Source organism: Leucoraja erinacea, chromosome 18 (assembly GCF_028641065.1).
Source record: "Leucoraja erinacea ecotype New England chromosome 18, Leri_hhj_1, whole genome shotgun sequence".
NCBI classification, from domain to species: Eukaryota; Metazoa; Chordata; class Chondrichthyes; order Rajiformes; family Rajidae; genus Leucoraja; species Leucoraja erinaceus.
In genome coordinates, this window is record NC_073394.1 from 9,007,971 (window position 1) to 9,035,933 (window position 27,963).

Sequence of the window (27,963 nt, forward strand, 5' to 3'; positions counted from 1 at the left end):
AAGCCTTGTAACATCTCCAGAAATATTTGGTTGTCATTTTTGCAACAGACCTTCCCTTAACCAATTCTTCCGCCTGTATCCTTTATGGGGACCCAGCGCCACCTCTTCGCACCCGTCCCACTACTCCTCAGCAAATGAACCACTGCATCCCTCAGCATAAATCCTATTGGCAAACGCCCAGCTAGACAGGAAATGGCCAGAACTTCATGTAACCGAGGTCAATGTGGAAAGTAGCCCAATTACTCCACACACTTCCATTGGCAAGATGATGTGTCACTTGGAAAGATAAGATGGAAGCTTTTTTCATGAATGCATTCATAGAGTGTGGGAACAGAACCTTCGGTCTGGAGAAGGGTCTCAACACGAAATGTCACCTATCCATGTTCCCCAGAGATGTTGTCTGACCCGCTAAGTTACTTCAACGCTTTGTGTGTCTTTCCAAAGAATGTGCGAGTTGCGGACAAGGCTGGCATATACCTTTGAAAAGGTTGTGGGGAAGTTTCTACCCGAATTCCTACACTGATGGCGCTCTCACAATGATGGCTGACAGGAAATTTAGTGCCAATGATAACAAAAGAATCACCCTGCATGTCCAAGTCGGGATAGGTTTAGTCTAGAGATACAACGTGGAAACACGCCAACCAACAATCACCAAACATACATTAGTTCTATCTTACACACTAGGGACAATTTACAAAATCCAATTAACCTACAAACCCGCATGACTTTGGAATATGGGAGGAAACCAGAGCAGTCAGCGGTCACAGGGAGAACATGCAAACTCCATATAGACAGCACCCCTGGTCAGGATCTAACCCAGGTATTTGGCGCTGTAAGGCAGCAAATCTACCGCTGTGCCAATCAACAATTGATGTACAACTTGGAAAGGTACATGAAGTTCTGGGCATTCCAATGTACATACTGCCCCTGCCCCCACCAAATGGTGGCCATCACAGGGGTGAAGTTATATGACTATGTTCTCTTGTACCTTTGGGTCCCATAACAGGATCAACAAGAATACAGTTTGGATGGGAGACAGCTGACCCTTGGCTGACCCTACCAGGTGATTGTTCTGGGGCTTTGTCCTTTACGGCAACAGAATATATATAACGGAGCAAGAATGATCCAGCAGCCATAGTCCTGGGGAGAAAAAAAACAAAAGTGTCCAATGGTTTCCAAAATTCTGAACTGTACAACCCTACTGCAGAGAAGTCTTTTTTACATTGATCGGTATGGGTGCAAACAAATATTTGGGCAAAGGCAGCCCATGAGTTATTGAGGTAAAGAGTCGACTATATTAGCTGGTCGAACAGCTGCAGTCACGTGACACACGGTAGGAACTTGCAGCCCGTTAATCCGTTTCTTCATCTTCAACAGAGACGTGTCCAAACTTGTGAGTGGAAGGAGAAACATCCCGTCACCCAAGCAGGTTCTTCTGCTGTCTTCTCACAACTCAATGTGGTTTCGAGTCAAATCTTCTCCATAGTTGGTGGCTTGGCTACCAACAAACATACTCCATTTGTCCAGGATTTCATCCTTTGATAATCGCTTATCCTATTTGACAAAGAAATCAAATGAAAAGGTTTTGGGGTTAAAAAAAAAAAAAAAAAAAAAGTCAACTGCATTCTAAAGGGTTTGATCATTAAAACGTATCTGACTTGCTGAAATGCTTTTCACACTCACAGGACATTATGACTAAGAAAGTATTGCCGAGTCAAGTATAGTGTAGTCACAGTCGTAACATAAGAAATAAGACTATAAATCTATATACAGCAAGATCCAAAAACAGAAATTGAATGTGGAAGGGCAATGGAATGAGATTCCACTCAAGGTTTCAAAAGTCAACTGCAGATGAACTTGAAAAGGATTAAACTGCAGTTGTGGGTAACACTGCAAGGCTATTTTTGGACAACCTTTATAAAAAGGTGAAATGGGCCAAATGGACCCTTTCTGTGCTGTCGGGGCCATTCCCGGGTTAAAGAATTCCCACCTTACAATCACCCTTACATAATATAGAGCACCCATTATGTTATTAAAGTCAAAGGACCAGCAATATATACAAACACTCCCTCCTAGAGATAGTTTCCACTTTCTCTCCATTTTAGTTTAGTTTATTATCACATTTACGAAGGAACAGTGAAAATCTTTAACTGATTGTTCTTATCATTCATCTTGAATGTCGAATCTGGGGAAATGCGGTGGGAACAAAATGGAGTCAACGTAGAATCAGTCAATATGGACTGTTGATGGTTGGCATAGGCAAAATACAAAATTATAAAAATTATCAAATTAAAGCAAAATTTGTTCCCAAGAAACAACTTTGTCTTTGTCCTGAGACTTTGACCCACAGTCCCCACTAAAATCAATGATCCTGCAACGTTGAACCACAATCCTCATCGAAATCAATGATCGTGTTGCAGATGGGTCCGGACACAGTATTCACGAGGAACACCAGGGAATCTCGGCAAGACTAAGCCGTCACCTTGGATATTTGTGTGGAGTCCAGTGAATCAATAGATCCCATCTGAGATACACAAAAATGCTGGAGAAACTCAGCGGGTGCAGTAGCATCTATGGAGCGAAGGAACGGACTGTTCCAGCTGCTACGGTCAGGCAAACGCCTCCGTTGCCATGCGGTGAGAACGGAGAGGTTAAGAAGGAGTTTCTTCCCAGAGGCAATTCGGACTGTAAACGCCTATCTCACCAGGGACTAACTCTACAGAACGTTTTTACTTCCATTATTTATTATGTAAAAGAATATGTGTGCTATGATTGTGTTTATAATTTGTTTGGTTGTTTTGTTGTTTGTCTTTTGCACAAAAGTCCACGAGCATTGCCACTTTCATTTCACTGCACATCTCGTATGTGTATGTGACAAATAAACTTGACTTGACTTGAAATAGGCAACGTTTCGGGCCGAAACCCTTCTTCAGACTGAGAGCCTGCAAGTCCCAGACTTCTGCCCTTTACTGAAATCCGGGATTTACTCCCGTTTGAATGAACGAATGGCAATGGATGAAGTCGTCTTCATGATCGGGTGCCTTCTTCATGGTGTTATGATGAACTGAGACACGTTGCCTGATGGCACATTGCTTAATTTATCCTTTATCTGTTCACTGTGGGTAGCTTGATTGTAATCATGCATAGTATTTTCTTTGACTGCAGAGCATACAACATTTTCACTGTACCTCAATACACGTGGCAATGATAAACCAAACTAAAACCTTGATTGATAGATACAGCATGGAAACAGGCCCTTGCCCGCCCCCCCCTCCCGAGTCCATGCCGACCTGTTCACACTAGTTCTGTATTATCCCACTTTTGCACCCACTCTCTACACACTAGAAGAAATTTACAGAGGCCAATTAACCTACAAACCCGCATGCCTTTGGGGGTCTGGGAGAAAACTTGAGCAAACCCACGTGGTCTCAGGGAGAACGTGCAACCTCTACACAGACAGCACCTCATCATCATCATCATCCTTTATTGTCATCTTGCAAAGCAACAGTTGTACAGTGCAAAATGAGAAGACGTTTCCCAGGGAATATCGGAGCATCGCACATAAAACTTAAACATTTCACGCATAAAAATAAAAAACAATAAAAAAACAATCCAGTTCCTGATAAAACAGTACGAATAGTTTAAAAAAGTGCAGGTAAAAAACATTAAAATACTACAATGTCCAGGGCATCTGATTTAAGTGGCCAGAGCCAGTGCCAGTTATTACTTAGTGCCAGAGTTATTAAATTGTCAGTGCAAAGCAGCAGAATCAGATGGAGTGACCCTGCGGACAGGATCGAACTCGGGTATCTGGCGTGATGAGGCAGCAGCTCTACCAGCTGCTCCACGGTGCCAACCTTCAAAAGAGAACCCTTTCAAGGCTCCACAGCCTTCTTTGTGTTTGAGATGGATCACTCTGGAGTTTATGGAATATATAGAAACAAAGAACTGCAAATGATCATTTATGCTGAGATAGACACAAAGTTTAGGGAATATACTTGCACTCACCTTATTTTTGTCTGATTCATAGACGAGATGCCTGGCCTCAGCCTGGGCATGGTCATAATCTTCTGGGAGGATCCAGTGCCGGATTTCATTCTTGTCCATCTTCCCGTCTTTATTCAAGTCACGGAAATCCGTAAACTGTTCCCGCTCGGTCTTGACCCATTCCGGTTCGATCGCACCTTCCTCCTTTGTGTACATATCAGCTGGGGGAGCAGAATGCAGTGAGGCAGAATGGCTTTGTGACCCTTGGTGTTTCTGAGCTTGGAGATCATGCACGAGAGAGGCTTTAACCAACCCCAGTGATGGCCTTCCACATACCCCCAGCCTCTCAGATTCAGATTCAGATTCCCCCAGCCAACTGCTTATTAAACTTATCAAGGTCGGATATCAATATTCACATTTCCTTCTCTAATCTCTTCTCTCGCCCTCCGTGAACCCTCTTCGATCCCAAAATCTGTAGCAATCCTAACCCAAGGCTCAACTATCAAATGGATTTACTTCAGGCTGCCCAAAGAAACATTGGTTGCCACAAACAGCCACGGGGGAACAGTTCCAATTTCCCCTCCTATAAGTGGAACCACTTGGGCTAGATGTTCTCCCTCTGGGCCATGTGCTTTGGAGATACATTGATACAGTGTGGAAACAGGCCCTTCGGCCCACCAAGTCCACTTTGGGCCAGCATTTACACTGTACACTAGCACTGCCCTACACAATTTACAATTTTACTGAAGCCAATTAACCTACAAACCTGTACATCTTTGGTGTGTGGGAGGAAACTGGAGCACCCGGAGAAAACGGTTAGAGAGGCACTAATCCTTACCAATGTATTCATCCTCATCAACATAGCCATCTGAATTCTTGTCAATGTCTTCAAGTGTTTCCTAGAAATAAAAACAATCTTAAGTTTGCTTGGAGACGCAGGATGCATTTTTGTCCAACTCAACCTCCACAGCTCATTGAAGAAGCAAATTCCAAAGATTCATGATCCCGAGGGAAGAGATTCCTTCTCATTCCCTCCCAAAGGGCCGGCCCCTCTTCTCTTGGGGGTTACGACTTCCTGTGCCCTAAAATGGAGCCAAACATGATATCTCTCTGTCTGTAGTCCAGTCCGTCACACAGACTAGGCTCCCCACCATCTACACTTCACTGCCTCGAGATTGGAGCCAACATTTTCAATGACCATTTTCACCCTTGTCATTTCCTCTTCTCCTCTCTCCCGCTGGGCAGAAGATGCGAAAGCTTGAAAGCTTTTGTGGTCCTCCCATGAGGCAGGAGGTATTCCTGATCTTCCAACCTGCCACTGTGCGGACTTTGGACTTTTTCTCTGCAACGCTATAACACTGAAATGCTATATTCTGCACTCTGATATTTTTCTCTTTGCACGACTTGCATTGTACTCGTAGATTGTGATTTGACTGGACAGTGGCACAGCAGTAGAGCTGCTGCCTCACAACGTCAGAGACTCGGGATCGATCCTGACCTTGGTAACTTTCTGTGTGGCGTTCGCACGTTCTCTCTGCAACAGAGTGGGTTTTGTCCTGGTGCTCTGGTTTTCTCCCACATCCTAAAGATGTGTGGATTTGCAGGTTAATTGACCTCTGTAAATTGCTCCTAGTGTAGTGTGGTAACTAGTGTGAACAAGTGATCAATGATCGGCATGCTCAGTGGGTCGAAGGGTCTGTTTCCATACTTATGTACTACATTATTGTACTTACTTCTAATATTAAAAAAACAAAAAAAGACACTGGCGTAACTCAGCAGGTCAGACAGCATCTCTGGAGAAAAGCAATAGGTGACGTTTCAGTTCGAGACACTTCTTCAGACTGAGAGTCAGAGAGAGGGAGTCTGAGGGAATTTCTACCCTCTGCCTATTCAGTGAATTGTCCCACAGTTTATACTGAGTCAAAGGTTAACTAAATCTGAATGGATAGGCGGTAAAGTGAAAACTGCAACTGTCTGGAACAAGGGAAGCATGAAGAACAGGGCAGAGTGAACAAGCAAGGCAGAATAATGAACTTACTAGGGAAGCCACACAATGGGGTTAGGGAGTGTTCTCCATGCACTGCAACCTATAGCTGGATTGCATGTATTAAATTTCAGATATTTGATCCTCAATATTCAGTTTCCAACTGAAAGAATGCGGTGAGTTCTTCCTGAAAATCAACACTATCGTCTTACTATTCACACCACCACACAAGAGACCATTTTCATTTTAAGTAAACCTTTTGTCCCCATCTTTCCTCTGGCCCCCATTTGCTGCCCAATTAGACCCCCTCTCCCCACAGTTTCTCTGCTTTTTTTATTTATTTTAAAAATGTATTTAAGGTTGCCCAGTTTTACATAATGTTAACTACTTATGTCTAAAGAGTATGCTATTTTCTCAGTTCGTTTAGACTGTCATTTCACTGGGACAACAGAGTGAAATGCTGTGTTTAAGAAGGAACTGCAGATGCTGGAAAATCGAAGGTACACAAAAATGCTGGAGAAACTCAGCGGGTGCAGCAGCATCTGTGGAGTGAAGGAGATAGGCAACGTTCCAGGCCAAAACCTTTCTTCAGACTTAACTGAATGTTGTGTTTGCTCCTCCCACTAGGTTACAGCTTCACAGACTTTCATCGACAATGAGGGCGGCACAGTGGCGCAGCGGTAGAATTTCTGCTTCTGCGCCAGAGATCCGGGTTCGATCACGACTATGGATGCTGTCTGTATGGAGTTTGTACGTACTCCCTGTCACATGCGTGGGATTTCTGATTTCCTCCCATGCTTCAAAGACATTCAGGTTCGTAGATTAATTGGCTTGGTAAAATTGGAAATCGTCCTTAGTGTGTGCAGGACCGTGTTAGTGCGCAAGGATCACTGGTCGGTGCGGCCTTGATGGGCCACAGGGCATGTTTCAACACTTTATCTAAACAATATGTGTAGGAAGGAACTGCAGATGCTGGTTTAAACCGAAGATACACACAAGGAGTAACTCAGGACAGACAGCATCTCTGGAGAGAAAGAATGGGTGACATCTCAGGTCTTCAGAAGGATCTTCAGAAGGATCTCGGATGAAGAAGAAATCCTTCTGAAGAAGGGTCTTGACCCGAAATATCAGCCATTCCTTCTCTCCAGAGATGCTGCCTGTCCCGCTGAGTTACACCAGCATTTTTTGTGTATAAACAATACCCGTGTTATGTTATAAATACATTTCTATCCCTTTTGGCCATGCAGTCGCCACATGTCCGATGGCATCACTTGACCAGATGGTTTTCTCTGGAGCGTTGGAGGTTGAAGGGAGACCCAGTAGAAGTATGTAAAATTATGGGAGGTCGAGGGTGGAAATGTCCAAAGACTGCTCCATGTATTTGATACAACAACGTTGATTCAGTGCTGAACCATTGGTGTAATATGGCAGTGAAAGTACAGCTTATTGTTTGACTGATATTTATCAAGGGAATATTGAAGCAAGAACGACCGTTTAATTAATTTTATCAACGGTCTGAACCAACAGTTGCACCACGTGGTCTCCGTGTGATGAGGTGTAACAAGTGCAGGCATTGTCTTGGGAGACCACAGCAGAGGAATAACCTGGTAGATTAAACAGAAGTAGGACAGAGGACTCGTGCAGTAAGGAAAGCACATGTATAGTTTGCTAGCTGCCATTATATGGTAACTGATATACAAGTTGACTCATTTAACATCAAGGTTTAATGTTCAAGATTTAAGTTGTTTTGGTTTGGACTTTGTTGCTTTAATTTGATCACATTGTAGTTTATTGGGCTATGTGCTGGTTTCTTATATGTGGTGCCCTTAGAGCGGCAACTGTGTGCAGTTGACTTCCTGCAATGTAACTGTGGAGCTGTTAAGTATTTCATTTTCATCAGTGCCTACTGGAGAGGTAATGAGGGAAGCAAGGCCAAAAATATATATACATTTCAGTAAGAGATTATGGTTTTTTTTTTTTTTTTGAGTGATACATCATAGAAACAGACCCTTTGTCTCACTGCTTCTGCACTGACCAGCATTCATCCTCACACAAGTTCTGTGTTATCCCAACGTTCGTATCCACTCTACCAAGGCCAATTAGTCAACAAATCCGCACGTCCTTGGGATATGGGTGGAAACCAGAGCACCCAGTGGATGTCCACAGGGTCACAGGGAGAAGGTGCAAACTCCACACAGACAGCACCCAAAGTCGGGAATTATAATAATAATAATAAATTTTATTTATGGGCGCCTTTCAAGAGTCTCAAGGACATCTTACAAAAATTTAGCAGGTAGAGGAAAAACATGCAAGCGGAATGAAATAAATAGTAGAGACATGACTAGTACACAAATTAAAGACAGAATTCAATTCAAAACACAATACGAGGCAATTCAAGCACAGATGAAAAGGGAGGGGGACGTGGGGCTAAGGATAGGCAGAGGTGAAGAGGTGGGTCTTGAGGCGGGACTGGAAGATGGTGAGGGACACGGAATTGCGGATCAGTTGGGGGAGGGAGTTCCAGAGCCTGGGAGCTCCCCTGGAGAAGGCTCTGTCCCCAAAACTGCGGAGGTTGGATTTGTGGATGGAGAGGAGGATCTGAGGGACCGTGAGGGTTGGTAGGAGGAGAGGAGGTCAGTGAGATATGGGGGGGGGCAGATTTGTGGAGGGCTTTTTAGGTGAGGATCAGGATTTTGTAGGTAATCCGGTGGGAGATGGGAAGCCAGTGAAGTTGTTTGAGGACTGGAGTGATGTGATGCCAGGATTTGGTGTAGGTGATGAGGATTAAACCCGGGTCTCTGGAGCTGTGAGGCAGCAACTCTTACCAGATATGCCAGGTACCCAGTGGCACATCTTGGATTGCCCTGATGTTGCCATCCATATGCATTGTTGGGATTTCCCAGATAAATTGGAACCAAACGATCTCGGGGAGGATGCAGAAGGAGAGGGAACAAAATTCTTTGCAGACGATGCATCATAAATTGAAAACACAATCTTTCAAAGTGCTACGACAGATATTAGGGGCCAATTGGCCTCCTCCTGCACTGAGAGGTTGTACAATTCTGAAGAGATTAAGGATCTGCAAGGAGACTCCGGTACTTACAAAAATAACAATGTCTTTCATGTGATCAAACTCCTCTGGATGAAGGAAGGCAGTGAACTCCTCCCTGGTCGCCACCATATCTCCATTCATATCCGCAGCCTTGAATCGCCGCTCATCGCGAGGCAACATCTTCTTTAAGCTGAACTGATCAACGGTGTCCTGAAACTCCTCTGGATTCTCTGCGGTTTACAGAAGGACAGGTTCTGTTATTGGAGGTTGCAATCCCACTGCACTGTACTCCCCCACCACATTTCGCTACACGGAGGGGAAAAGAATTGCAATAATGAACCTATTAAACTCTTTAAGTTTCCTTATTACAATGTAGGAAATATGTGCACAGAAAGAACCAACAAACAACAGGCAGATAACGATATTAGGCAGGAAATCAAGGCAAGATTTACTTTACAAAGTGAAATACAATACAGCAGATGCTGGAAGTTTAAAAAAAAAAATTAAAATGCTGTAAATACTAAGCAGGGCAGGTCGCATCTGGAAGAAGAGAATGAAGGGTCACCGAACCCCCACGTCAACTGTTTCTCTTCCCACAGATGCCAACTGACCTGCTGAGTATTTCCACCAGATTCTGTTTTTATTCCAGCTTTCCGTCCCTCCTTTGATACAACATCAAGCGTTCTAGCACGCCAATCAGATCTCAACAAACAGATGGCAGCACTGATAATGCAGCACTCATTCAGCGCTTCTGTGGACAGTTAGTCTATCTTCAAGCTTCAAAACTGATACCTCCATCTACAATATTAAGATTCAGAGAGCAGTAACAAAGCCACAAGTGACACAAGAAACAGCCAATTCCAATAGCACTATAATCTCCAATTACAACACCAAGTTAACATCACAATATATTGGAATTTGGATCGCTACAGAAGCAGAAGCATTAAGGGCCTGTCCCACTTGGGCGACCTAAGCTGCGAGTTTAGAAGAGTTTGCCCTGGACTCAAACTCGCAGCACGGTCGACAAGAGGTCCTAGGAGGTCGTATGAGGTGGCTGGAACTCTCCTTCATGCTCGAGGGAGGTTCTTCAGGACTCGTGGATTAGGTCGCCCAAGTGGGGCAGGCCCTTTAGGATTTCTACATTGCAATTAAGTGCAGTTCAAACGCTCTTCATTCTGCTTATTTTGGAATGCAAGTCATATTATGTTTATTTATAGGGATTGGCTAGCTGAAGTCTTAAATTCACCTTGATAGTTACCAGCTGTGGCTGGCAAAATAAAACAGTTCTCATGTGTCAAGAGTGTTAGATGGTTACATGTACTGACAACAGAACAATATTTTTTTACTTGCAGCAGTTTAACGGGCCTGTAAATGTAATACACGTAGATGATATATATATATATATATATATACATATGTATATATATGTATATATATGTATGTGTATATATATATACGTATATATATATATATATAAATATAAATATTATATAATAAATTATATAATAAATATAAATAAATTCCTTAAATATTCTATAAATCAATAACCACAATATTAGTGCAAAAAAGTTAGTGCAGTGCATGAAATTCCATAGAAGTTCATTGTTACTGAGGTTAGTATTGTGTATTGTTCAAAACCGGATGGTTGTTGGGAAGAAGCTATTCCTGAACCTGGTGGTCATAGTTTTCCGGCTCCTGCGCCTTCTTCCCAATGGTTGGATTGAAATGAGAACATGGCCAGGGTGGAGTAGGTCCTTGATGATACTGGTTAACTTTGAGTCAGTGCAACCTACACATCCTGTCGATAGTGGAGAAGTCCGTACCCGTGATGGACCGGGCAATAACCACCACTCTCTTAACCTCTTTTGCTCCTGGGCCATGATGCAACCAATAGTATGCTCTCCACCATACACCCGCAGAAGTTTAATTCTGTTCAATTAGTGGACTTTGAGCAGTGTTGCAACCATGGTTTGGGTAGGTAATTATATCTTTCATAACTGGTACTTAGAGGCTATGGATAACATATTTGTTGACTGTATCGAATCTATGAACCACCGCCACTTAATATAGGACATGGAGAAAGAGCCTCATAAACCCCACAAGCCCCGTCTTGTTGTGCCAAATGTAGAGGTTATGGATGCAATAACTGCAGGGCGGAGGACTTTAATTCACATATTGCACCATGTTAGTAATTCACAAGCTTTCACCCTAGACAGTGCCAACAATGGCAATGAGAACGGGACAGTTTCGATTAATGTGAAATGGTGTAGAACAGGTCACTGCAAGTCAGTAATCCAATCATCTAATGAAACAAGTGGCTCCCATAGCTCCCGATGCAAATTGTAAAACCATTTTATTGCATGTGTCCTTACTACATCAGGATTTTATTCTGCCATCAGACCCGGGAGAGTTTGCCAGGTATCAAGTTAATGTGAGATACGGCTTGGGAGTCAATGTCAACAGACCCTTTGGCCAACCAAGTGCATGCTGACCATCAAGCATTCATTTTACACCAATTCGACACTAATCCCATTTTACTCTCCCCATGTTCTCATCAACTCAGTTTCAGTTTTAGTTTATTGTCACGTGTACCGAAGTTCAGTGAAAAGCTTTTGTTGCGTGCTAACCCTAGCCCCCGACCAGATTCTACCGCTCACCCACACACTAGGGCAAAGGGTTCCCAACCTGGGGTAAATTTACCCCCAGGGACTAAATTTTGTCTACCCAGGGGATAAATTTGTTGATTCTGGATTTGTACATATTTTTTCCTCATTGACTGACTGTGTTTGGTTCTGGTATACCGGTATCTGTTCATCATTACTTGTACATAAATAAGTGAAATAACATTGTTATGTGCTATTAAAGTTGCCAGGGGTAAACGGGATGAAAAAGGTTGGGACAATGTATGGTAGTTAATTAACCGTAAACCCTGCACACGTTTAGTTAAGTTTAGAAATACAGCGCAGAAACAGGCCCTTTGGCCCGCTGAGTCCACGCTGACCAGTGATCCGCACACACATGGGACAATTTACAATTTTTACTGAAGCCAATTAACCTACAAACCTTTACGTGTGGGAGGAAACCAGAAGACCCGGGGAAAGCCCATGTGATCACGGGGAGAATGTACAAACTCCATACAGACAGCACCCGTGGTCAGGATCGAATCCGGGTCTCTGGTGCTGCAAGGCTGCAATTCTGCCACTGCGCCACCGTGTCGCCCTCCAAGGAAACAGAGAAACCAGAGCATTTGAATGAAAGCAGGGGGAAATCACACAAACTCCACACAGACAGGACTAAGAGGTCAGGATTGAATCCGGATATCTAGGCGATGTGAGATAGTGGCATTGTGCTGCCCGTAAAATCAGTCTGCCGTTTAGTTCTCATTCCATGCGCTATATCCAGATTCTGTGCAATAACGCAAGATTGGTGAAAGTCAATGGAAGAAAGAATCAGCAGCGATGAAGACGGGGCTTCCAGCTCACACTTGACCAAGATCTGCTCCCGCTGGTGCGAGGCAACAGGACACGGACTATTGACTCGCTGAAAATTGCAACAGCACTTATTGGTTGACTTTACAAAACAAGGAATTGGGTTTCTTCATTACGAGAGAATAGTATTTCTCCAGCCATTTCAGTTCACTCGGTACTTGAAATGCGTCTACTCCACTGCTATTATTTGGGAAATTAAGTGATTATTTTGCTCAAAACAAGTTTACACAAACAGCAATGTGATAATTTGTTTCTGTGACATTGGTTCAGGGCTACAGAGGGGGCAGGACATTTTGAGCAATTCATCTGCTTCCCTTCAAAGCAGTGGCATTGACATATTTAATGTCCCGCAGAGCAAGCAGATAGCGTTACTGTTTAACACAGCACCTCCAACAGAGCAGCATTCCTGCAAAATTGCACTGAAGGATCAGCCTGGATCTTGGTGTTTGTTCCCGAGTGGATTTTGAACTCAGACCCTTTGAGCGGAGCAGGATAGTGGTACCCACAGCCGACTTAATCTTGAACAAGACACAAAAATGCTGGAGTAACTCAGCGGGTCAGGCAGCAACCCTGGAGAACATGGCTAAGTGACGATTCAGGTCGGGATCCTTCTTCAGTCTGATTGTAGGAGTGGGGGGGGGAAAGAAAGAAAGTTAGAAGAAGGGTCCTGTCCAGAAACATCACCTATCCATGTTCTCCAGCGACCCATTGAATTACTGCAGCACCTTGTGTCTTCTTATGTAAACCAGCATTTGCAATTCTTTGTCTCTTCATCTCGAACAACGGGTTTTATCCATCCATCTCTGGATCAGGCTGGGAATGGCTGCTGAAAGATTCCAGGAGCCCAATTGATGACACAACTCCATTCTGTGTGTATATTAAAGTGATCTCGCATAGAAAGGTTTGCCCATAATTTGTCTTCCTATTGCATTCCATCTGTGGTCTATCCAAGACAGGCATCACAGTGGCGCAGCAGTAGAGTTGCTGCCTTACAGCACCAGAGACCCGGGTTTGATCATTGACTACGGGTGCTGTTTGTACAGAGTTTGTACATTCTGCCTGCGACTGTGGATTTTTTCCGAGTGCTCCGGTTTCCTCCCACGCTCCAAAGACGTACAGATTTGTAGATTAATTGGCTTCAGTAAATTGTCCCGAGTGTGTAGAATAGGGCTAGTCACTGGTCGGCTCAGTGGGCTGAAGGGCCTGTTATATCTCTAAAAGTCTAAAGAGAGCAGACTTGCCACAAGCTATTCCTAAAAAGCCAAACTTTCTAATAGTTAAAAATGAAGAGGTGGGCAAGTGTTTTATTTATCATCGATTATAAATCTGGAAATTACTGCCGATAGTAAATCAATATTTAAAGAAGAACGACCTTCCTTTGTGCAAGTATCCTGCGTATTTCAAAGGAAGCTGCACTGAAATTGCAGTCACGGGGAATGTCATGAACTCACTCGGCATTCATCTGGTAACATTGCCAACTTTAGACTCTATTAATCACGTCTTGGAATTCACCGCTGTTTCAGGGACTGTTTCAGTACATTCCAGCCTCAGCACACAGAATCTCCACCGATTCCGATTCAGTTCCCAGGGGACACACTGGCAGTCTGCACTCCCTCATACATCATCGTGCTTTATAAAAGGAAGCACTAAAGTAGTGAGAGGAAACCAGTCAACCAAACAGTGGAAGTGGCATTTGGCGTCTCCGTGATGGTGGATGCACACAGCGAGAGTTACGTTCCAGCACAGCCCCAGCCAAACAGGAGGAATAAAACTACTGACAACATTCAATTATTCTTAAACAAGAGCTTGTACAGCATCCTGGAGCAATTCAGTTCATCGCTGAAACTAACATTGAGAAAAAGTGTTTCCCCAAGGAACAAGACGCATTACTGATTGTGTCGGAAGGAACTGCAGATGCTGGTTTACACCGAAGAGATGCACAAAATACTGGAGTAACTCAGCGGGTCAGGCAACATCTCTGGATAGAAGGAAAAGGTACATTTCGGGTCGAGATCCTTCTTCAGACACTGCATTACTGATTGCTGAAGTACCAGGAATGAGTGATTTCTCCCACATTTCTCTACAACACATAGATATAGAACAAACATTGCAGGTCATTGATCCAGAGAACAGCACAGGAACAGGCCCTTCAGCAAAGCACAAGGAACAGGCCCTTCAGCCGACATTGTCTGTGCCAAACATGATGCCAAGTTAAACCAATCTCCTCTGCTTTATACGCAAGCTGTATCCTGCCAATCTCAAAGTATCTTAAACAACACTATCGCATCTGCCTCAACACCACCTCTGGCAGTACTGACCACAATGCCAAAATAAACCATTCCCATTTGCCTGCAAATGTTCCGTCTCCCTCCATTTCCTGCTTGTGTCGATCTAATTACCAAAATTGTGTCTTCGTATCCACGCTCCACCTCCGCTTGCAGAGGGGAAATTGCAGTCACGGTACCCAGTTCCAGGGAACTACCACTCTGTATTAATAAAAAACTTGTTTCACAAAACTTCTTTAAACTGTCCACCTTAAACCTATGCCTCTAGTTTGTCAAAAAGACCGACTCTCTACCCATCTTTGCCTTACATTATAAGAATTGACTGTACTTTGATCAGGTGACCCCCTCAGCCTCAGATGCTCCAGAGAAAATAATCCATCCTCTCCATGTAGCAAATATATATCTATCCAGGGACTATCCTTGTAAACCACTTCTGGACTCTCTCGAAAGCTGCCACAGTGTGGTGATCCCAACTGTTCACAATACTCCACATGTGGCATAACCAAAATATTTTACATCGGCAACACAACTTGCCAATCTTTGTCCCAACCAATGAAGGCAAGCACACAGTATGCCTTATTTAAGACCCTATCCACTTGTGTGCCCATTTTCATCAGGTTAAGGAATTCCACAGAAAAAATCCATTCAGCCCATTGAGTGTACGCCAGCTATCAGAGCATTCTCATCAGTTTAACTGCTCCATTTATTTTTCTATAACTTATTCTCCCTCACGTTTATCAACACCTTCCATTCTGCTACCATTCAGTTACAATTACGGTCATTTTCAGTGCCAATTAATTTACCAGTCGACTTCTCTAACTTCTTGAACATTCAAGTATGAACATTGACTTCTCTATCTTCAAGTAGACCTTGCTTTCCCTCTCTCCATCCCCTCCCCCTTCCTGTTGTGGGAAAGTTCCTGAACTTGGCGGTGTGGGACTTCAGGAATTTTGTACCTCCTGCCATGAGAAGAGGAATAGTTTAGATGGTGGGGAATCCCTGACAATAGTTGGTGCTGTCCTGAGACAGCGCCGCATGTAGATGCTTTTGATGGTGGAGAGGACAGTGCTCATTGAACAGGCCCTTTAATGTACCGTGACCAGGTCCACCATTGCACCCGTCTAAACACATCCCACTTACCCACATTAGAACCACAGCCTTCCTTGTCAATTCTAGTGCTTCTCTACAAGCTCCTTATCTGCTTTCACCACCTGTGTAGGCAGCGTGTTCCAGACTCTGTGTGCAAATCACTCTCTTCCAAATATTTTCTAGTATCCAATAATATCAGATTCAGCTGCCGATTATTTGTCGTATCTAACGCTGGACGATGCAGTTGGGGCATCCAATATGACAGCATTTAAAAGATGCATGGACAGGTACATGTTTAGAAAAGGTTTAGAGGAATATAGGTCAAATGGGAATAGCTTAGATTGGAGCACCTTGGTCAGCATGGACGAATTAGGCTGAAGGGCCTGTTCCTGTACTGCATTTGTCTACGAGTTTATTGATCGCATTTGTTTTTTTACAACAACTCATCAACTTTCATGGATGTATTAAATGTTCCTACTTGGAAAGGCAAGATTTGAATTCCCACCCACCCCCAGGGTTGTTCTGTCCAGGGTCACAACCATTCTAACCCAGTGTGCCCACTGATGATTAAGAATAGAAATGTTTACCCCAGTGGCACAGGCCGCAGCAATGCTGAAAAGGGTTAGACATACCAAGGTAATAGCCATACGTTGCTTTCTTGAATTCTTCCCAGGAAATGTTGTTGTCTTTGTTAAGGTCATAGTCCTTCCAGACTTTAGCGACATTTTCATAAATATAACGTTTCTGCACCCTTATAATCCACGCCTTCAGCTCTTCCAAGGTCACGTAATTGTCGTTGTTTTCATCGATCCGTTCTACAATTTTCCTACGAAAGACACAAAAAACGCAACACTTAGTTTTATTGGGTATTTCAACGTTAAAAATCATCTGGACAGAAACACATCACCGTTCCTTTGTTATCATAGGGTCCAAATCCAGAAACCCAGTCCAAACAGTATCTTCACCACTAAGACTGCAGTGGTTCTACCATAAGCTCCACCACTACCTTAAGGGTAATGAGAGAAGGGTAATAAATGCTGGCCTTACCAGTGAAACTCTTAACTCAACACTGAATAGTGTTATCATCATAATATAATGTCAGAATGTCTCCGTGTCCACTGTCAGTAAGTAGACCATGAACAATTGTATAGTAAGAGCAGATGATATTCTCACAGGGTTAGAGTTGGGATCAAGTAATGAATGGTTGTGGGTTTATGAATTACTTCCTTGATACTATCATTGTGTGGGCATTGGCCGATGATCTCAGGAAACTCGTTGAAGTCCTTGAGCTATGGGGATGCATGGCTAATGCTGAGATTCATAGAAGTTAAAAGTGACAGGCCATTAAATTGGGACGTCCTGGACACTGACTTTTCGTTGCCAAGGAAGGGCAAGAGACTTTCACGCATTCCTGTGGTCCAAGATAACATCAATGGTTTTGCGTTGGTTGGGAAATCAGCCCTGAAGATGACAAATAGTGCAGAATAAGGTCTGATTCATCAAGGAAACAATGAGAACAACTAAGACACGAAACCACAGTCGTTTGCAAAAATCTTAGAGATATCTGGAAACAGGCCCTTCGGCCCACCAAATCCATGCTGACCGATGATTATTCGTTCACACTAATTCTATGTTTCCCACTTTCTAATGCACTCCCTCCAAACTCGAGGCAATTTAGAGGCCCATTAAATTACAGACCCGCACATCTTTGAGAGTGGGAGGAAACCAGAGCACCCGGATGAAACCCACGCGGCCACAGGGAGAACGCGCAAACCTCGCACAGACAGCACCCAAGGTCAGGAATGGAACCCAGGTCTCTGGCTCTATGAGGCAGCAGCTCTACCACTGTGCTGCCCATTACTGTCTTGTAAAGATCGGCGTTTAATGTCATCTGTCCGTGTAACCAGGAGGGGGGTGGGATTGTTGCACACAAGCAGTGCAACACAGAAATCCCAGGTACCTTCACTGATCGGCACAGCTGTTATAGTTGCTGCCTCACAGCGCAGAAGACCCAGGTTCAATCCTCACCTCAGGTGCAGGTATGTTGGATTTGACGGGCCAAAGTGCCTGTTTCCAGGCTGTATCTTTCAATCAATTCATTCAATCAATCCAACAAGGTTTTCACAGGCTGTTCTTTGTGTCTATCTTCGGTATAAACCAGTATCTGCAGTTCCTTCCTACACAGAGATAAGAAGAATTCGTACAAGACCTCTCCTGCATCTTATAGCTTCATTGAGTGATGGCCCCAAGTCCCTAATGGGCCCTACTCTTTTCCTAGTTACCTTCTTGCCCTTAACACAATTATAAAATGCTTCTGGATTTATTATATTTTTCCAAGTTGCTTGTGCAATATACTGATCAAGAATCAATGCAACCTCTTTGTGAAGAAAACGATGAGATTAAACCATGATTTTTCATGAGCAAGCGCATAAATGTAAACAAAATCAATAAAGCTCTTTAGAGGGGGATAAACTCACAATAATAAAATCTGGCTTTAATAAAAAACAACAAAATTACACAAAGTAACAACATACTAAGACATAAATGCTGACTTTGCATCTGTCCTTGATAAAAGTGAAGTACATTGGAATTGGTGCAGCCAAGACCTAAAGTTAGATTACTGCAACCTAACATATATACCAGTGCAAGCCTTTCAATGCTGAATAATCAGAGTCCAAGCCATATGCGTCACTCAAATGCCTTTCTATACTGGTACAGGACTCCACAGAGGTTCATATTTCAATCGGGCCATGCACAGTTCACCACTGTGGACTGTAGTAATTGCTTTGCATTGGGAGTTTTTTTGTAATTAGAGACCATGTTAGATGAAGCAACTTTGAAGTAGTGTCACTATTACACAACCAACTTAAGCAGAGCAAGATTCCGCAAACAGCAATCACTGTTTGGGAGATAAAGATTTCTCAAAACGCCATTCGGAATTCCTCCGGCTGCTCTTCGGAATAGTCCAATGAGATTTTTAATGCCAACTTGGAAGAGCATTCAGAGGTGATACAAGGAACTGCAGATGCTGATTTACAAAATAATGGCACAATGTGCCGAAGTAATTCAGCAGGTCAGGCAGAATTTCTGAAAAACATTGACAGATGACATTTCGGGTCAGGAGCTTTCTTCAGATGGATTGTGGTGGGGGAGGGGGAAAAAGAGGGTGAGGGGCGAGGTGAAAGCTTGGAAGAGGTGAGCGGCAGGGCAAAGCCGGGCGAGTGATAGGTGAGGTGGATACAGGTGAGGGGTTGGTTTGCTTTGCAGGTAGTTGGACATAGGCCAGACTTGGTCTAACAGCTGATCCCAAAAACAGAACTCCAGAAATGCGCCACTCTGTGTCTAACATTGCATTTACAACCTACCAGATTATTTGGCAGAGAAGTTGTAAGTAATATATCAATGGCAAATGATGTGATGAATGTTCCATGAAATTCGATCTTAATTATCTTTATATCATCAATTCCATTACCAGGTAGCATAAACGCGATTGTCATATGTGCTCGATGTTATATATAGCCCCTTTAGTGGAGTAAAGGAGAGAGAGGTAGGTTTTCCACACACAGACTGGTGATTATGTGGATCTATCTGCCAGAGGAGGTGGTACAGACATATAAAAGCATACGGACAGGTACTTGGACAGGAAAGGACTGGAGGAATATCGGTCTAATTCTGTAAATATTGTTTCCTGCTTACACTTTTCTAATGAGCAGATAAAGTGAAGTTGTGGAGAGGGGGAGAAATTCAGTTGGGAAATTCCAGAATTTAGACTTTTCTTCGCTGAAGCGACTGAACATGGTCGGACATTTTAGTTTGGAGTTAATAAAAAGGCCAACATTGGAGAAGAGCTGTGTTGTTGGAGAGCCGTACGATGTTATAGAGGGACGGGAAGGTCTCGGAGGGAGTTGAACATGGGGGCGTTTAAGCTAAGGTCGTAGATCTGTACAGCACTGAAATGAGTTATTTGGCCCAACTCATTCATGCCGACCTTGGACCCAAGCTAATCTCCCCGACCCCATTTGTGCCCACATTGGACCCATACACCGCCACCTCTTTCCTGTCCATATGCTTTTTAAACATTGTCATTGTATGTCATTATCATCTCCTCTGGCAGCTTGTTCCAAATAATCACCAGTTTCTGTGGGAAACCTGCCCTTCAGATCTCCTTTAATATTCTCCTCTCTCATCTGAAACCCATGCTTTCTAGTTTTAGACTTCCCTACCATCAAAAACTTTTTTTTTTTTTGGACTACCTAGCCTACCTATGCCCCTCAGAATCCTACAAGGTCACCCCTCCCACCTCCCACACTCCAGTGAGAACAATCCTCACCTATCCAACCTCTCCTTGTAACTAAAGACCTTAGTAGACCTCTCCTTGTAACTAAAGCCTGGCAAATTGCATCTGTCCTTTTTCCAATGCTACCACACCCTTTCTGTAGCGGAGAGCAGAACTGTATTAAATCAAGAACCATTATTGGTCATGGAATAAGTTTGCATTTAGAAGTGCTGTTGTAAATCATTACAGATTTACTGGAATACGACACATGATACTCACCAAGATGAGTCCTCAGGTCACCACATCAAACCAAGTTCCTCTGCTGTGGTAGTGTAGAGGAACATGCTAAATTGTACCGACATCTATTGATTTGGAGATTGACTAATTATGAAGTTTATAGATGGAGAAATTTGTACCCTAAACTTTTCTAATCTGTAACCATCGATAAGATGTTGTCCTTCCATTTTCAAGTTGTTAGTTTTGATGTACGCACACTCTATCAAACCCTCCCAGAATCTGAAAATTCTCACTCAAATCACTTTTCGATAAAACATGCTGGAGAATAACATCTGGAAACAAAGTTAATGCTCAGTTCCATGCTGGTATCTCTGGTATGTATGCATGCACGTATGTTTCTTTTGCATGCAACTAATGTTTCATTTTTATTGATGTATTTCCAGCAACTGCAGTTTAAGTGACTTCCATCTGCTGCTATTGTAAAGCAAAGAGACCCAACCAGTTATTTTGAGTACATACTGACAGGTATAAACTCCCAGTGAAAATCGCCATATCCCCAAATCTGTTATCATAGAAAATGGAAAGTGTGTGAGAAGAGAAGAGAAGAGAAACAGACCAAGTTCTGAAGTGTTCTGATGAGAGTTCATCAATCAGGAACATTAGGTCTATCGGGACAAACATAGAAACATAGAAAATAGGTGCAGGAGTAGGTCATTCGGCCCTTTCGAGCCTGCACCGCCATTCAATAAGATCATGGCTGATCATGCCATGACAAGGAACTGCAGATGCTGTAAAAAAAAATAAATACTGAAGGAACTCAGTGGGTCAGGCAGCATCAAATGGAATAAATGGACAGATGGTATTTACAGGTTAGGATTCTTCTTTAATCCAAATCATCATTTCCTGTACAGATGTTTGACCCTCTGAGTTCCTCCAGCACTTTGTTTCGTACATTTGCTTCGTTTCTCACTACAAAGGATTTCAGATTTCAGATTTCAGCATCTGCAGCATTTTGCTTTGTGATAATAAGACAGCTGACACTTGCCCTGCGGTCCAACCTTGGACCAGAGCTCAGCCTTCTTCAGTGTCCATGCGGGAGTGTCATGACCAAGAATGCCACGTCCACTCTCTCACTATTAACTATTTGTCGAAAGTTTGAAAGCTGTGGGCAGCTGTCGACGTGGCATTAAAAGGTTTGTATTAATCAGAGACAGGCTTAAGATGTTTACAATCAAGTTGGCCATGTACTGCACCTGAACTGCATCAGGTTGAAATTTAGCACACAAGTGGAAATGTTGTGCCATACCTCCTACTGCAATGTTATTTCATATTAGTTTATTACAAAGTTCCAGAAAAAGAACTCTCTGCTACATCTTAAACCTGCCTCAATTACACACTCCTAAAGCACCACGAGAAGAAAAACAACACAGGTCATAAACGAGCAACCAACAATATGCTGGAAGAACTCAACGGGTGGAGCAGAGTTTGTGGATAGAATGCATTGTCGATGGAGTTTTTCCCAGCACAGTGTTCGTTGCTCCTACTTCTAGCATCTAGTTTCTCGTTTCTGGGTCCGAATCATATCTGAGTCTCACTCATCTTTTACTTTGAACTCCATCCCCACTGTGTTCACTGGGAAGCCCCTCAGCCTCTGATCTAGAGCACAATGGGTCAAGCTTCACTCCAAAAGCCTTGAGGAAATATTCTATGCTAACAGCGAGAACGTGCTATAATTTAGTGGCTCCACGGCGCAAGCCAAGCTGAGAAATATAAATGTAGACACAAGGAAGTGTAGATGCTGGAATATTGCTTAGAACACCAAGTGCTCGAGTACCTCAGAGGATCAGGCAGCATCTCTGGAGGACAAGGATAGGTGAGGTTTTGGGTCGGGACCCTTCTTTCAATCCCCAAAACATCTCCTATCCATGTCCCCCGGAGAAGCTGCCTGACCCCTGAGGCACATCTCCGCACTTTGCGTTGATGAAAACTGCCAGCAGTCGGTGGGTTCTCAAGAGATGGTGTTATTCATCAACCAACATAATTAACTGAAAGTTAATAGCTTCAAAATCCTGGCAATAACATCTCCAATGCCCTGCCCCCCCCCGAGCCAGTACATAGGTGTAATCTTGAACATGGAACGCGGGTATCTCTAATTTATTCGAAGTTCACAAATATTCAGTATGTCTGAGAATACTCTACCAAACCTCTTCAGATGCACTGATAATTCTTCAAATATCCTGACCAGACGCATCATGGCCTGGTACTGATATTCCAATGAACAGGCATGTAAGAGGTTGCAGAGAGTGGTGACCAACATGCCATCCATCCACAAACTCCACACGGGCATATCATCAAAAGCACCATTAGCTTCTTAAACTGACCCATACAATGCTAATCCTACATAGGCAATGGAACACTATAGACCACTTCTTGTGCTACAGTGGATTTGTTTTTTAGTTGTGTTTTGCACCAACGTCTTATTGTTTGTACAACTGTGGTCTACTTCAACTTTTTTTTCTTACATCCTCAAAAACCGATGACATGGAAATTGTAACTTTGCCTTTAGTGGGGCAAATTGGTTGCCATGTTTGCCAATGCCACAATGGTGGCTAAACTTCAAAAGAGTTTATTGCCTGCAGAGTACCAAGTTCCTTCTTCCGAGTTAACAACAGTCAGTACCCATTCCTGCCCTGCCTCACTAGCCTGTGCATGCCAGAGAGAGTCGATCGCTGGAAAAAAGCCTACTGCCACGTAGAAGGAATCTGGACAGGTTGCATCATGATCTGCTACGGTATGGCAATTGCAATGCAACACATGAGGCTGGAGAGAAGGGTGGATGCAGCCTGGTCCATCATGGGAATGGCCCTCCTCACCATCAAATTCTTGAATCAGTTCACACAACACTAATAGTGCTTTGGCAACAGAACACCACGGACCATTTCTTGCACTACCATGGACTTGTTTACTAATTGTGTTTGCCACTAATGCCTTGTAGACAATAGGTGCAGGAGTAGACCATTCGAGCCAGTACCGCCATTCATTGTGATCATGGCTGATCATCCACATTCAGTACGCCGTTCCTGCCTTCTCACCATATCCCCCGACTCCGCTATCTTTAAGAGCCCTATCTAGTTCTCTCTTGAAAGCATCCAGAGAATTGGCCTCCACTGCCTTCTGAGGCAGAGAATTCCACAGATTCACAACTTTCTGGGTGAAAACGTTTTTCCTCCTCTCCGTTCTAAATGGCCTACCCTTTATTCTTAAACTGGCCCCTGGTTCTGGCCTCCCCTAACACCGGGAACATGTTTCCTGCCTTTAGCGTGTCCCGTGACCAATCCCTTAATATTCTTATATGTTTCAATAAGATTCCATCACATCCTTCTAAATTCCAGAGTATACAAGCCCAGCCACTCCATTCTATCAACATATGACAGTCCTGCCATTCCGGGAATTAACCTCGTGAACCTACTCTGCACTCCCTCAATAGCAAGAATGTCCTTCTTCAAATTTGGAGACCAAAACTATACACAACACTCCAGGTGTGGTCTCACTAGGGCCCTGTATAACAGCAGAAGGACCTCTTTGCTCCTATACTTGTTATGAAGGCCAACATGCCATTAGCTTTCTTCACTGGCAGACAAAAGTGTTGGAGAAACTGAACGGGTGAGGCAGCATCTATGGAGCAAAGGCTTTCTTCACCGCCTGTTGTCCCTGCATGCTTACTTTCAATGAGTGATGAACAAGGACCCCCAGATCTCTTATGTATTTCCCCTTTTCCAAACTTGACACCAACTTTCCCAACTTGTTATTTGATTTTCTCTTTTTACTCTTGCAGAATTTGTGTGTGATTTATGCATAATTTATGTAGCTATGCATGGTACGAGTCCATTTGCCTATGACGATGCTGCAAGCAAGATTTTCATTATACCTTTTCCTCACATATCTTGTGACTGTGCCCACAAACTTTACTTGAATTGACCAACACAATTAATTAACCAACATAAATAATCACAGGCTGCCCTCGGGTTATGAATGCCTGACTTAAGGATACCCCTACACGTGAACAAGCTCCCTGAAATTATTAAATTCCAAAAGTCCAACATGTGTTTATATCTTGTGTTGGATGTCAGATGCTGATTTATACCGAAGAGGAACACTAGTTACTCAAGCATTTTGTGTCTAAAGACGCAAAAGGTTGGAGTAATTTTGTGTCTATCTTTGTACATTTATATATCTTGTTCCTTCCTATGAATGGCAGAACTCTCGCTACCTTTTTTTAAAAATAATTTAAAAAAAAAATCAGTTTAATGTGATTTTGGTGCCATTCATCACAATACCGTGGAGGTGTGGTTATCATATTGAGTGGTTTGTTCCTATTGTCTGACTTATGGACATATTTGACTTAAGGACGCCTATAAGAACAGAATCTGTTCATTACCAGGCTGTGGCCTATAGAGTGGATGTTCATCAGAATGATCCCGGAGTTGGCTGGCTTCATCAAACAGGGCCAGTGCTCGCTACAGTTTCGAAGTTGGAGAGACCATCTCTCTGAAACATACACGATTCTTCTGAGGCTTAGAGAGCAAATGCACTTACGATATTCCCCCCTGGCCACTGCGCCTGGAACCAAGGATCAGAGACACAAAACTACACATCAGCCATACAGGACTGAACAAATTTCACCAGCCGGAGGATAACCGATTCCCAAGAGAGCAGCATACTGGTGCCACCGGTAGAACTGCCACCTCTCGGCGCCAGAGACCCAGATTCTATCCTGACCTCAGTTTGCATGTTCTCTGCGTGACCACATGGGTTTCCTCTGGGTGCTCCAGTTTCCTCCCACATCCCAAATATGAGCGGGCATGTAGGTTAATTGGCCGTTGTAAATTACCCCATGTACTTTGGGAATGGATATTAAAATGGGAATAACAATGAACTAGCGTGAATGGGTGATTGATGATCGGTGTGGACTCTGTGGGCTGAAGGGCCCGTTTCAAAGCTGTTTCTTTCAATTAATCCAATTCAGTGTAGTTAAGACAGAGGTTGATAATGGAGGGAATAGTGGTGCCGAGGTAAAATGTCATTTGATAGGAGCAGAATTAGGCCATTCAGCCCATCGTCTATTCTGCCATTTAATCATGGATGATCTATCTCTCTCTCTCCTAGCCCCATTCTCCTGCCTTGATCCAATGAGAGAGATTCCCATGAGGGAAATTGGTGAGAGCCCGAATGGGCTGCTTCTGCTTCTATTTCTTATGTTCTTCAAAGCAGATGATCTGGATAACTGTGACTTTGCTGTTTGTGGGGACAAATAAGCGGCGATGTTTCCTAACGTTATAACAGTGGCTGCACTTCAAAATAGTTTATTGGCTGCAAAGTGCCAAGTCCCCTTTTGCTATTTAAAACCACGGTCGGATCCCAACCCCCCACCCTTTACATGCAAGAGCAGCTGGAAAAGAGCCGACTGCCACGTGTTGGTATTAACATGACACTTCCCCACAATGTTCCCGGGAGTTTTTCTTTGCAACAGTGAAAGTTGGAAACTTTGCATTGTAAGTGACTAAACGCTCTCCGGCTTGTTCTGCGCTGACAACATTTCATCAACACCAGCGCTCATTAGTCAAGTCAAGAGCATTAACTTAACTGACCAGCGAGTGATAAGCAAGGGTGGGTGGCATCGCTGAAACCTCACCCTGGTTGAATTGACACTTGTAGTACTCTTGCAACACTCTCCCCCTTACGTGCTAAACTTACCCCAGCCTCTCGATGCTCTCCTCCGGGCTGAGTTGGTCGAAGGTCTTGGCGTCTTCCTTGCCCAGAAAGGCCTCGTGATCGTATTCGAAGTTGGCCACGTCCTGGTGCAGTTTGTCGCTCAGGACAGAGTCCTGATGGACCCGCTCGTTCCTCAACGTGGGCTTGGAGCAGCCGCCCGTGACATAGAACAGTAGCAGATACAGCGCCCTGGAACGGCCCGCGTTCGGATACATTGTAACCTACAAGTGGAAATAACACGATACAAACACAGGGCACATAAAATATACAGTGCGTGAAAAGTAGCAAGTTTTTTCCCCGTCTATTCAATGTCCTATCTCCCTCCCGGTGAATACCTGTTTAAAACACCACCCCTCGAATTTACTGAACTGCCTTTTAGTCCACGCACTCAGCAATCTGTCCTGTGCAAGTTGCACTCAGTTCAAACCCAGCGGCTGCCTCTGCTGGGTTCCCCGCCGCTCCGGCCCCTCTGATCCCGGCCTGAGCCACTCAAGACACGGCTTCCTTTCCCAGTCAGCGCTGTCAGGTTTTGTTAAAACGCTTCCGATTGGCGAGAGGGCGCGTCCGCGACCCGGAGGGGGGGTGGAATCGCCACGTTGCAGGGGCTGGAGGTGTAAATGCAGGCGCACGGCAACTTCTTAATGCGTTTGTTTGAATCCCGCTCCAAGATGCAAATTGTGTGTTAGACGTGTCAACCGGCTGCACGTGTACCCTGATGGGCTTCCACACGTACACCCGGCCATCACTGGCCACATCAGTTCAGCTTTACTTTTGCTGAAACCTTCGTCCACGTCTTCAAACTTAGTGAATCCAAGTTCTCAGCCTCACGTCAGCCTCACACTTTCCACATTCTCCACAATGGGACAGCATAATCGGATGTCTCGGAGTGCTTTGTGCAATTCTGATCGCCCAGCTACAGGAAGGATGTCATTCAGTTGGAAAGGGCTCAGAATTGATTTAGTTTAGTTTATTATTGTCACGTGTACCGAGGTACCGTGAAAAGCTTTTTTTGTTGCGTGCTATCCAGTCAGCAGATGCGTAGTTTAGTTTAGAGATGCAGCGTGGAAGCAAGCCCTTCAGTTCTCCGAGTCCACACTGGCCAGTGATCCTCACACACTAAATGGGCTGCCCCACTGCGGCGACCTAATCCGCGAGTTCAATAGACAATAGGTGCAGGAGTAGGCCATTCGGCCCTTCGAGCCAGCACCGCCATTCAATGTGATCATGGCTGATCATCCCCAATCAGTACCCCGTTCCTGCCTTCTCCCCGTATCCCCTGACTCCATTATTTTTAAGAGCCCTATCTAGCTCGCCCTTGAAAGCATCCAGAGAACCGGCCTCCACCGCCCTCTGAGGCAGAGAATTCCACAGACTCGCCACTCTCTGAGAGAAAAAGTGTTTCCTTGTCTCCGTTCTAAATGGTTTACCTCTTATTCTTAAACTATGGCCCCTGGTTCTGGACTCCCCCAACATCAGGAACATGTTTCCTGCCTCTAGCATGTCCAAACCCTTAACAATCTTATATGTTTCAATGAGATACCCTCTCATCCTTCTAAACTCCAGAGCGTACAAGCCCAGCTGCTCCATTCACTCAGGCGAGTTTGCCCTCCACTCATACTCGCAGCATGATCGACACGAGGTCCTCGGAGGTCTTTGTAACTCTCCTTCATGCTCGACAGTAGTTCCCGCGTACTCGAGGCCTCAGCTAGGTCGCGGCGTATTTTTCAACATGTTGAAAAATGCCAGCGAGTAAAAAGAGGTCGCCATGGAAAAATATCCTTTTTTTTTTTACT

The 27,963-nt window shown here is 44.0% G+C and overlaps 1 protein-coding gene across 1 annotated transcript; it reads right to left on the reverse strand.

Annotated features, from left to right (window-relative positions):
- Positions 1-50: 50 nt before the first annotated feature.
- Positions 51-26,674, reverse strand: rcn1 (reticulocalbin 1, EF-hand calcium binding domain). Its single transcript, XM_055649244.1, has 7 exons — positions 26,506-26,674; positions 26,153-26,391; positions 16,518-16,711; positions 9,075-9,253; positions 4,826-4,886; positions 4,009-4,208; positions 51-1,554 (listed from the first exon to the last, which is right to left on the reverse strand). The coding sequence occupies exons 2-7, from the start codon at positions 26,383-26,385 to the stop codon at positions 1,447-1,449; spliced, it is 975 nt and encodes a 324-aa protein (XP_055505219.1). The 5' UTR covers positions 26,386-26,391; positions 26,506-26,674; the 3' UTR covers positions 51-1,446.
- Between the last annotated feature and the right edge of the window lie 1,289 nt (positions 26,675-27,963).

What these genes read in the sequence shown, in the direction of transcription:
- rcn1 (XM_055649244.1), bottom strand. Translation starts at nt 26,385, where the DNA reads ATGTATCCGAACGCGGGCCGTTCCAGGGCGCTGTATCTGCTACTGTTC. An exon ending in GAGAGCATCGAGAGGCTGGG is followed by an intron (nt 16,712 to 26,152) that starts GTAAGTTTAGCA and finishes TGTCTTTCGTAG; the next exon opens with GAAAATTGTAGAACGGATCG. An exon ending in TGATGAGGATGAATACATTG is followed by an intron (nt 4,209 to 4,825) that starts GTAAGGATTAGT and finishes CTGCTCCCCCAG; the next exon opens with CTGATATGTACACAAAGGAG.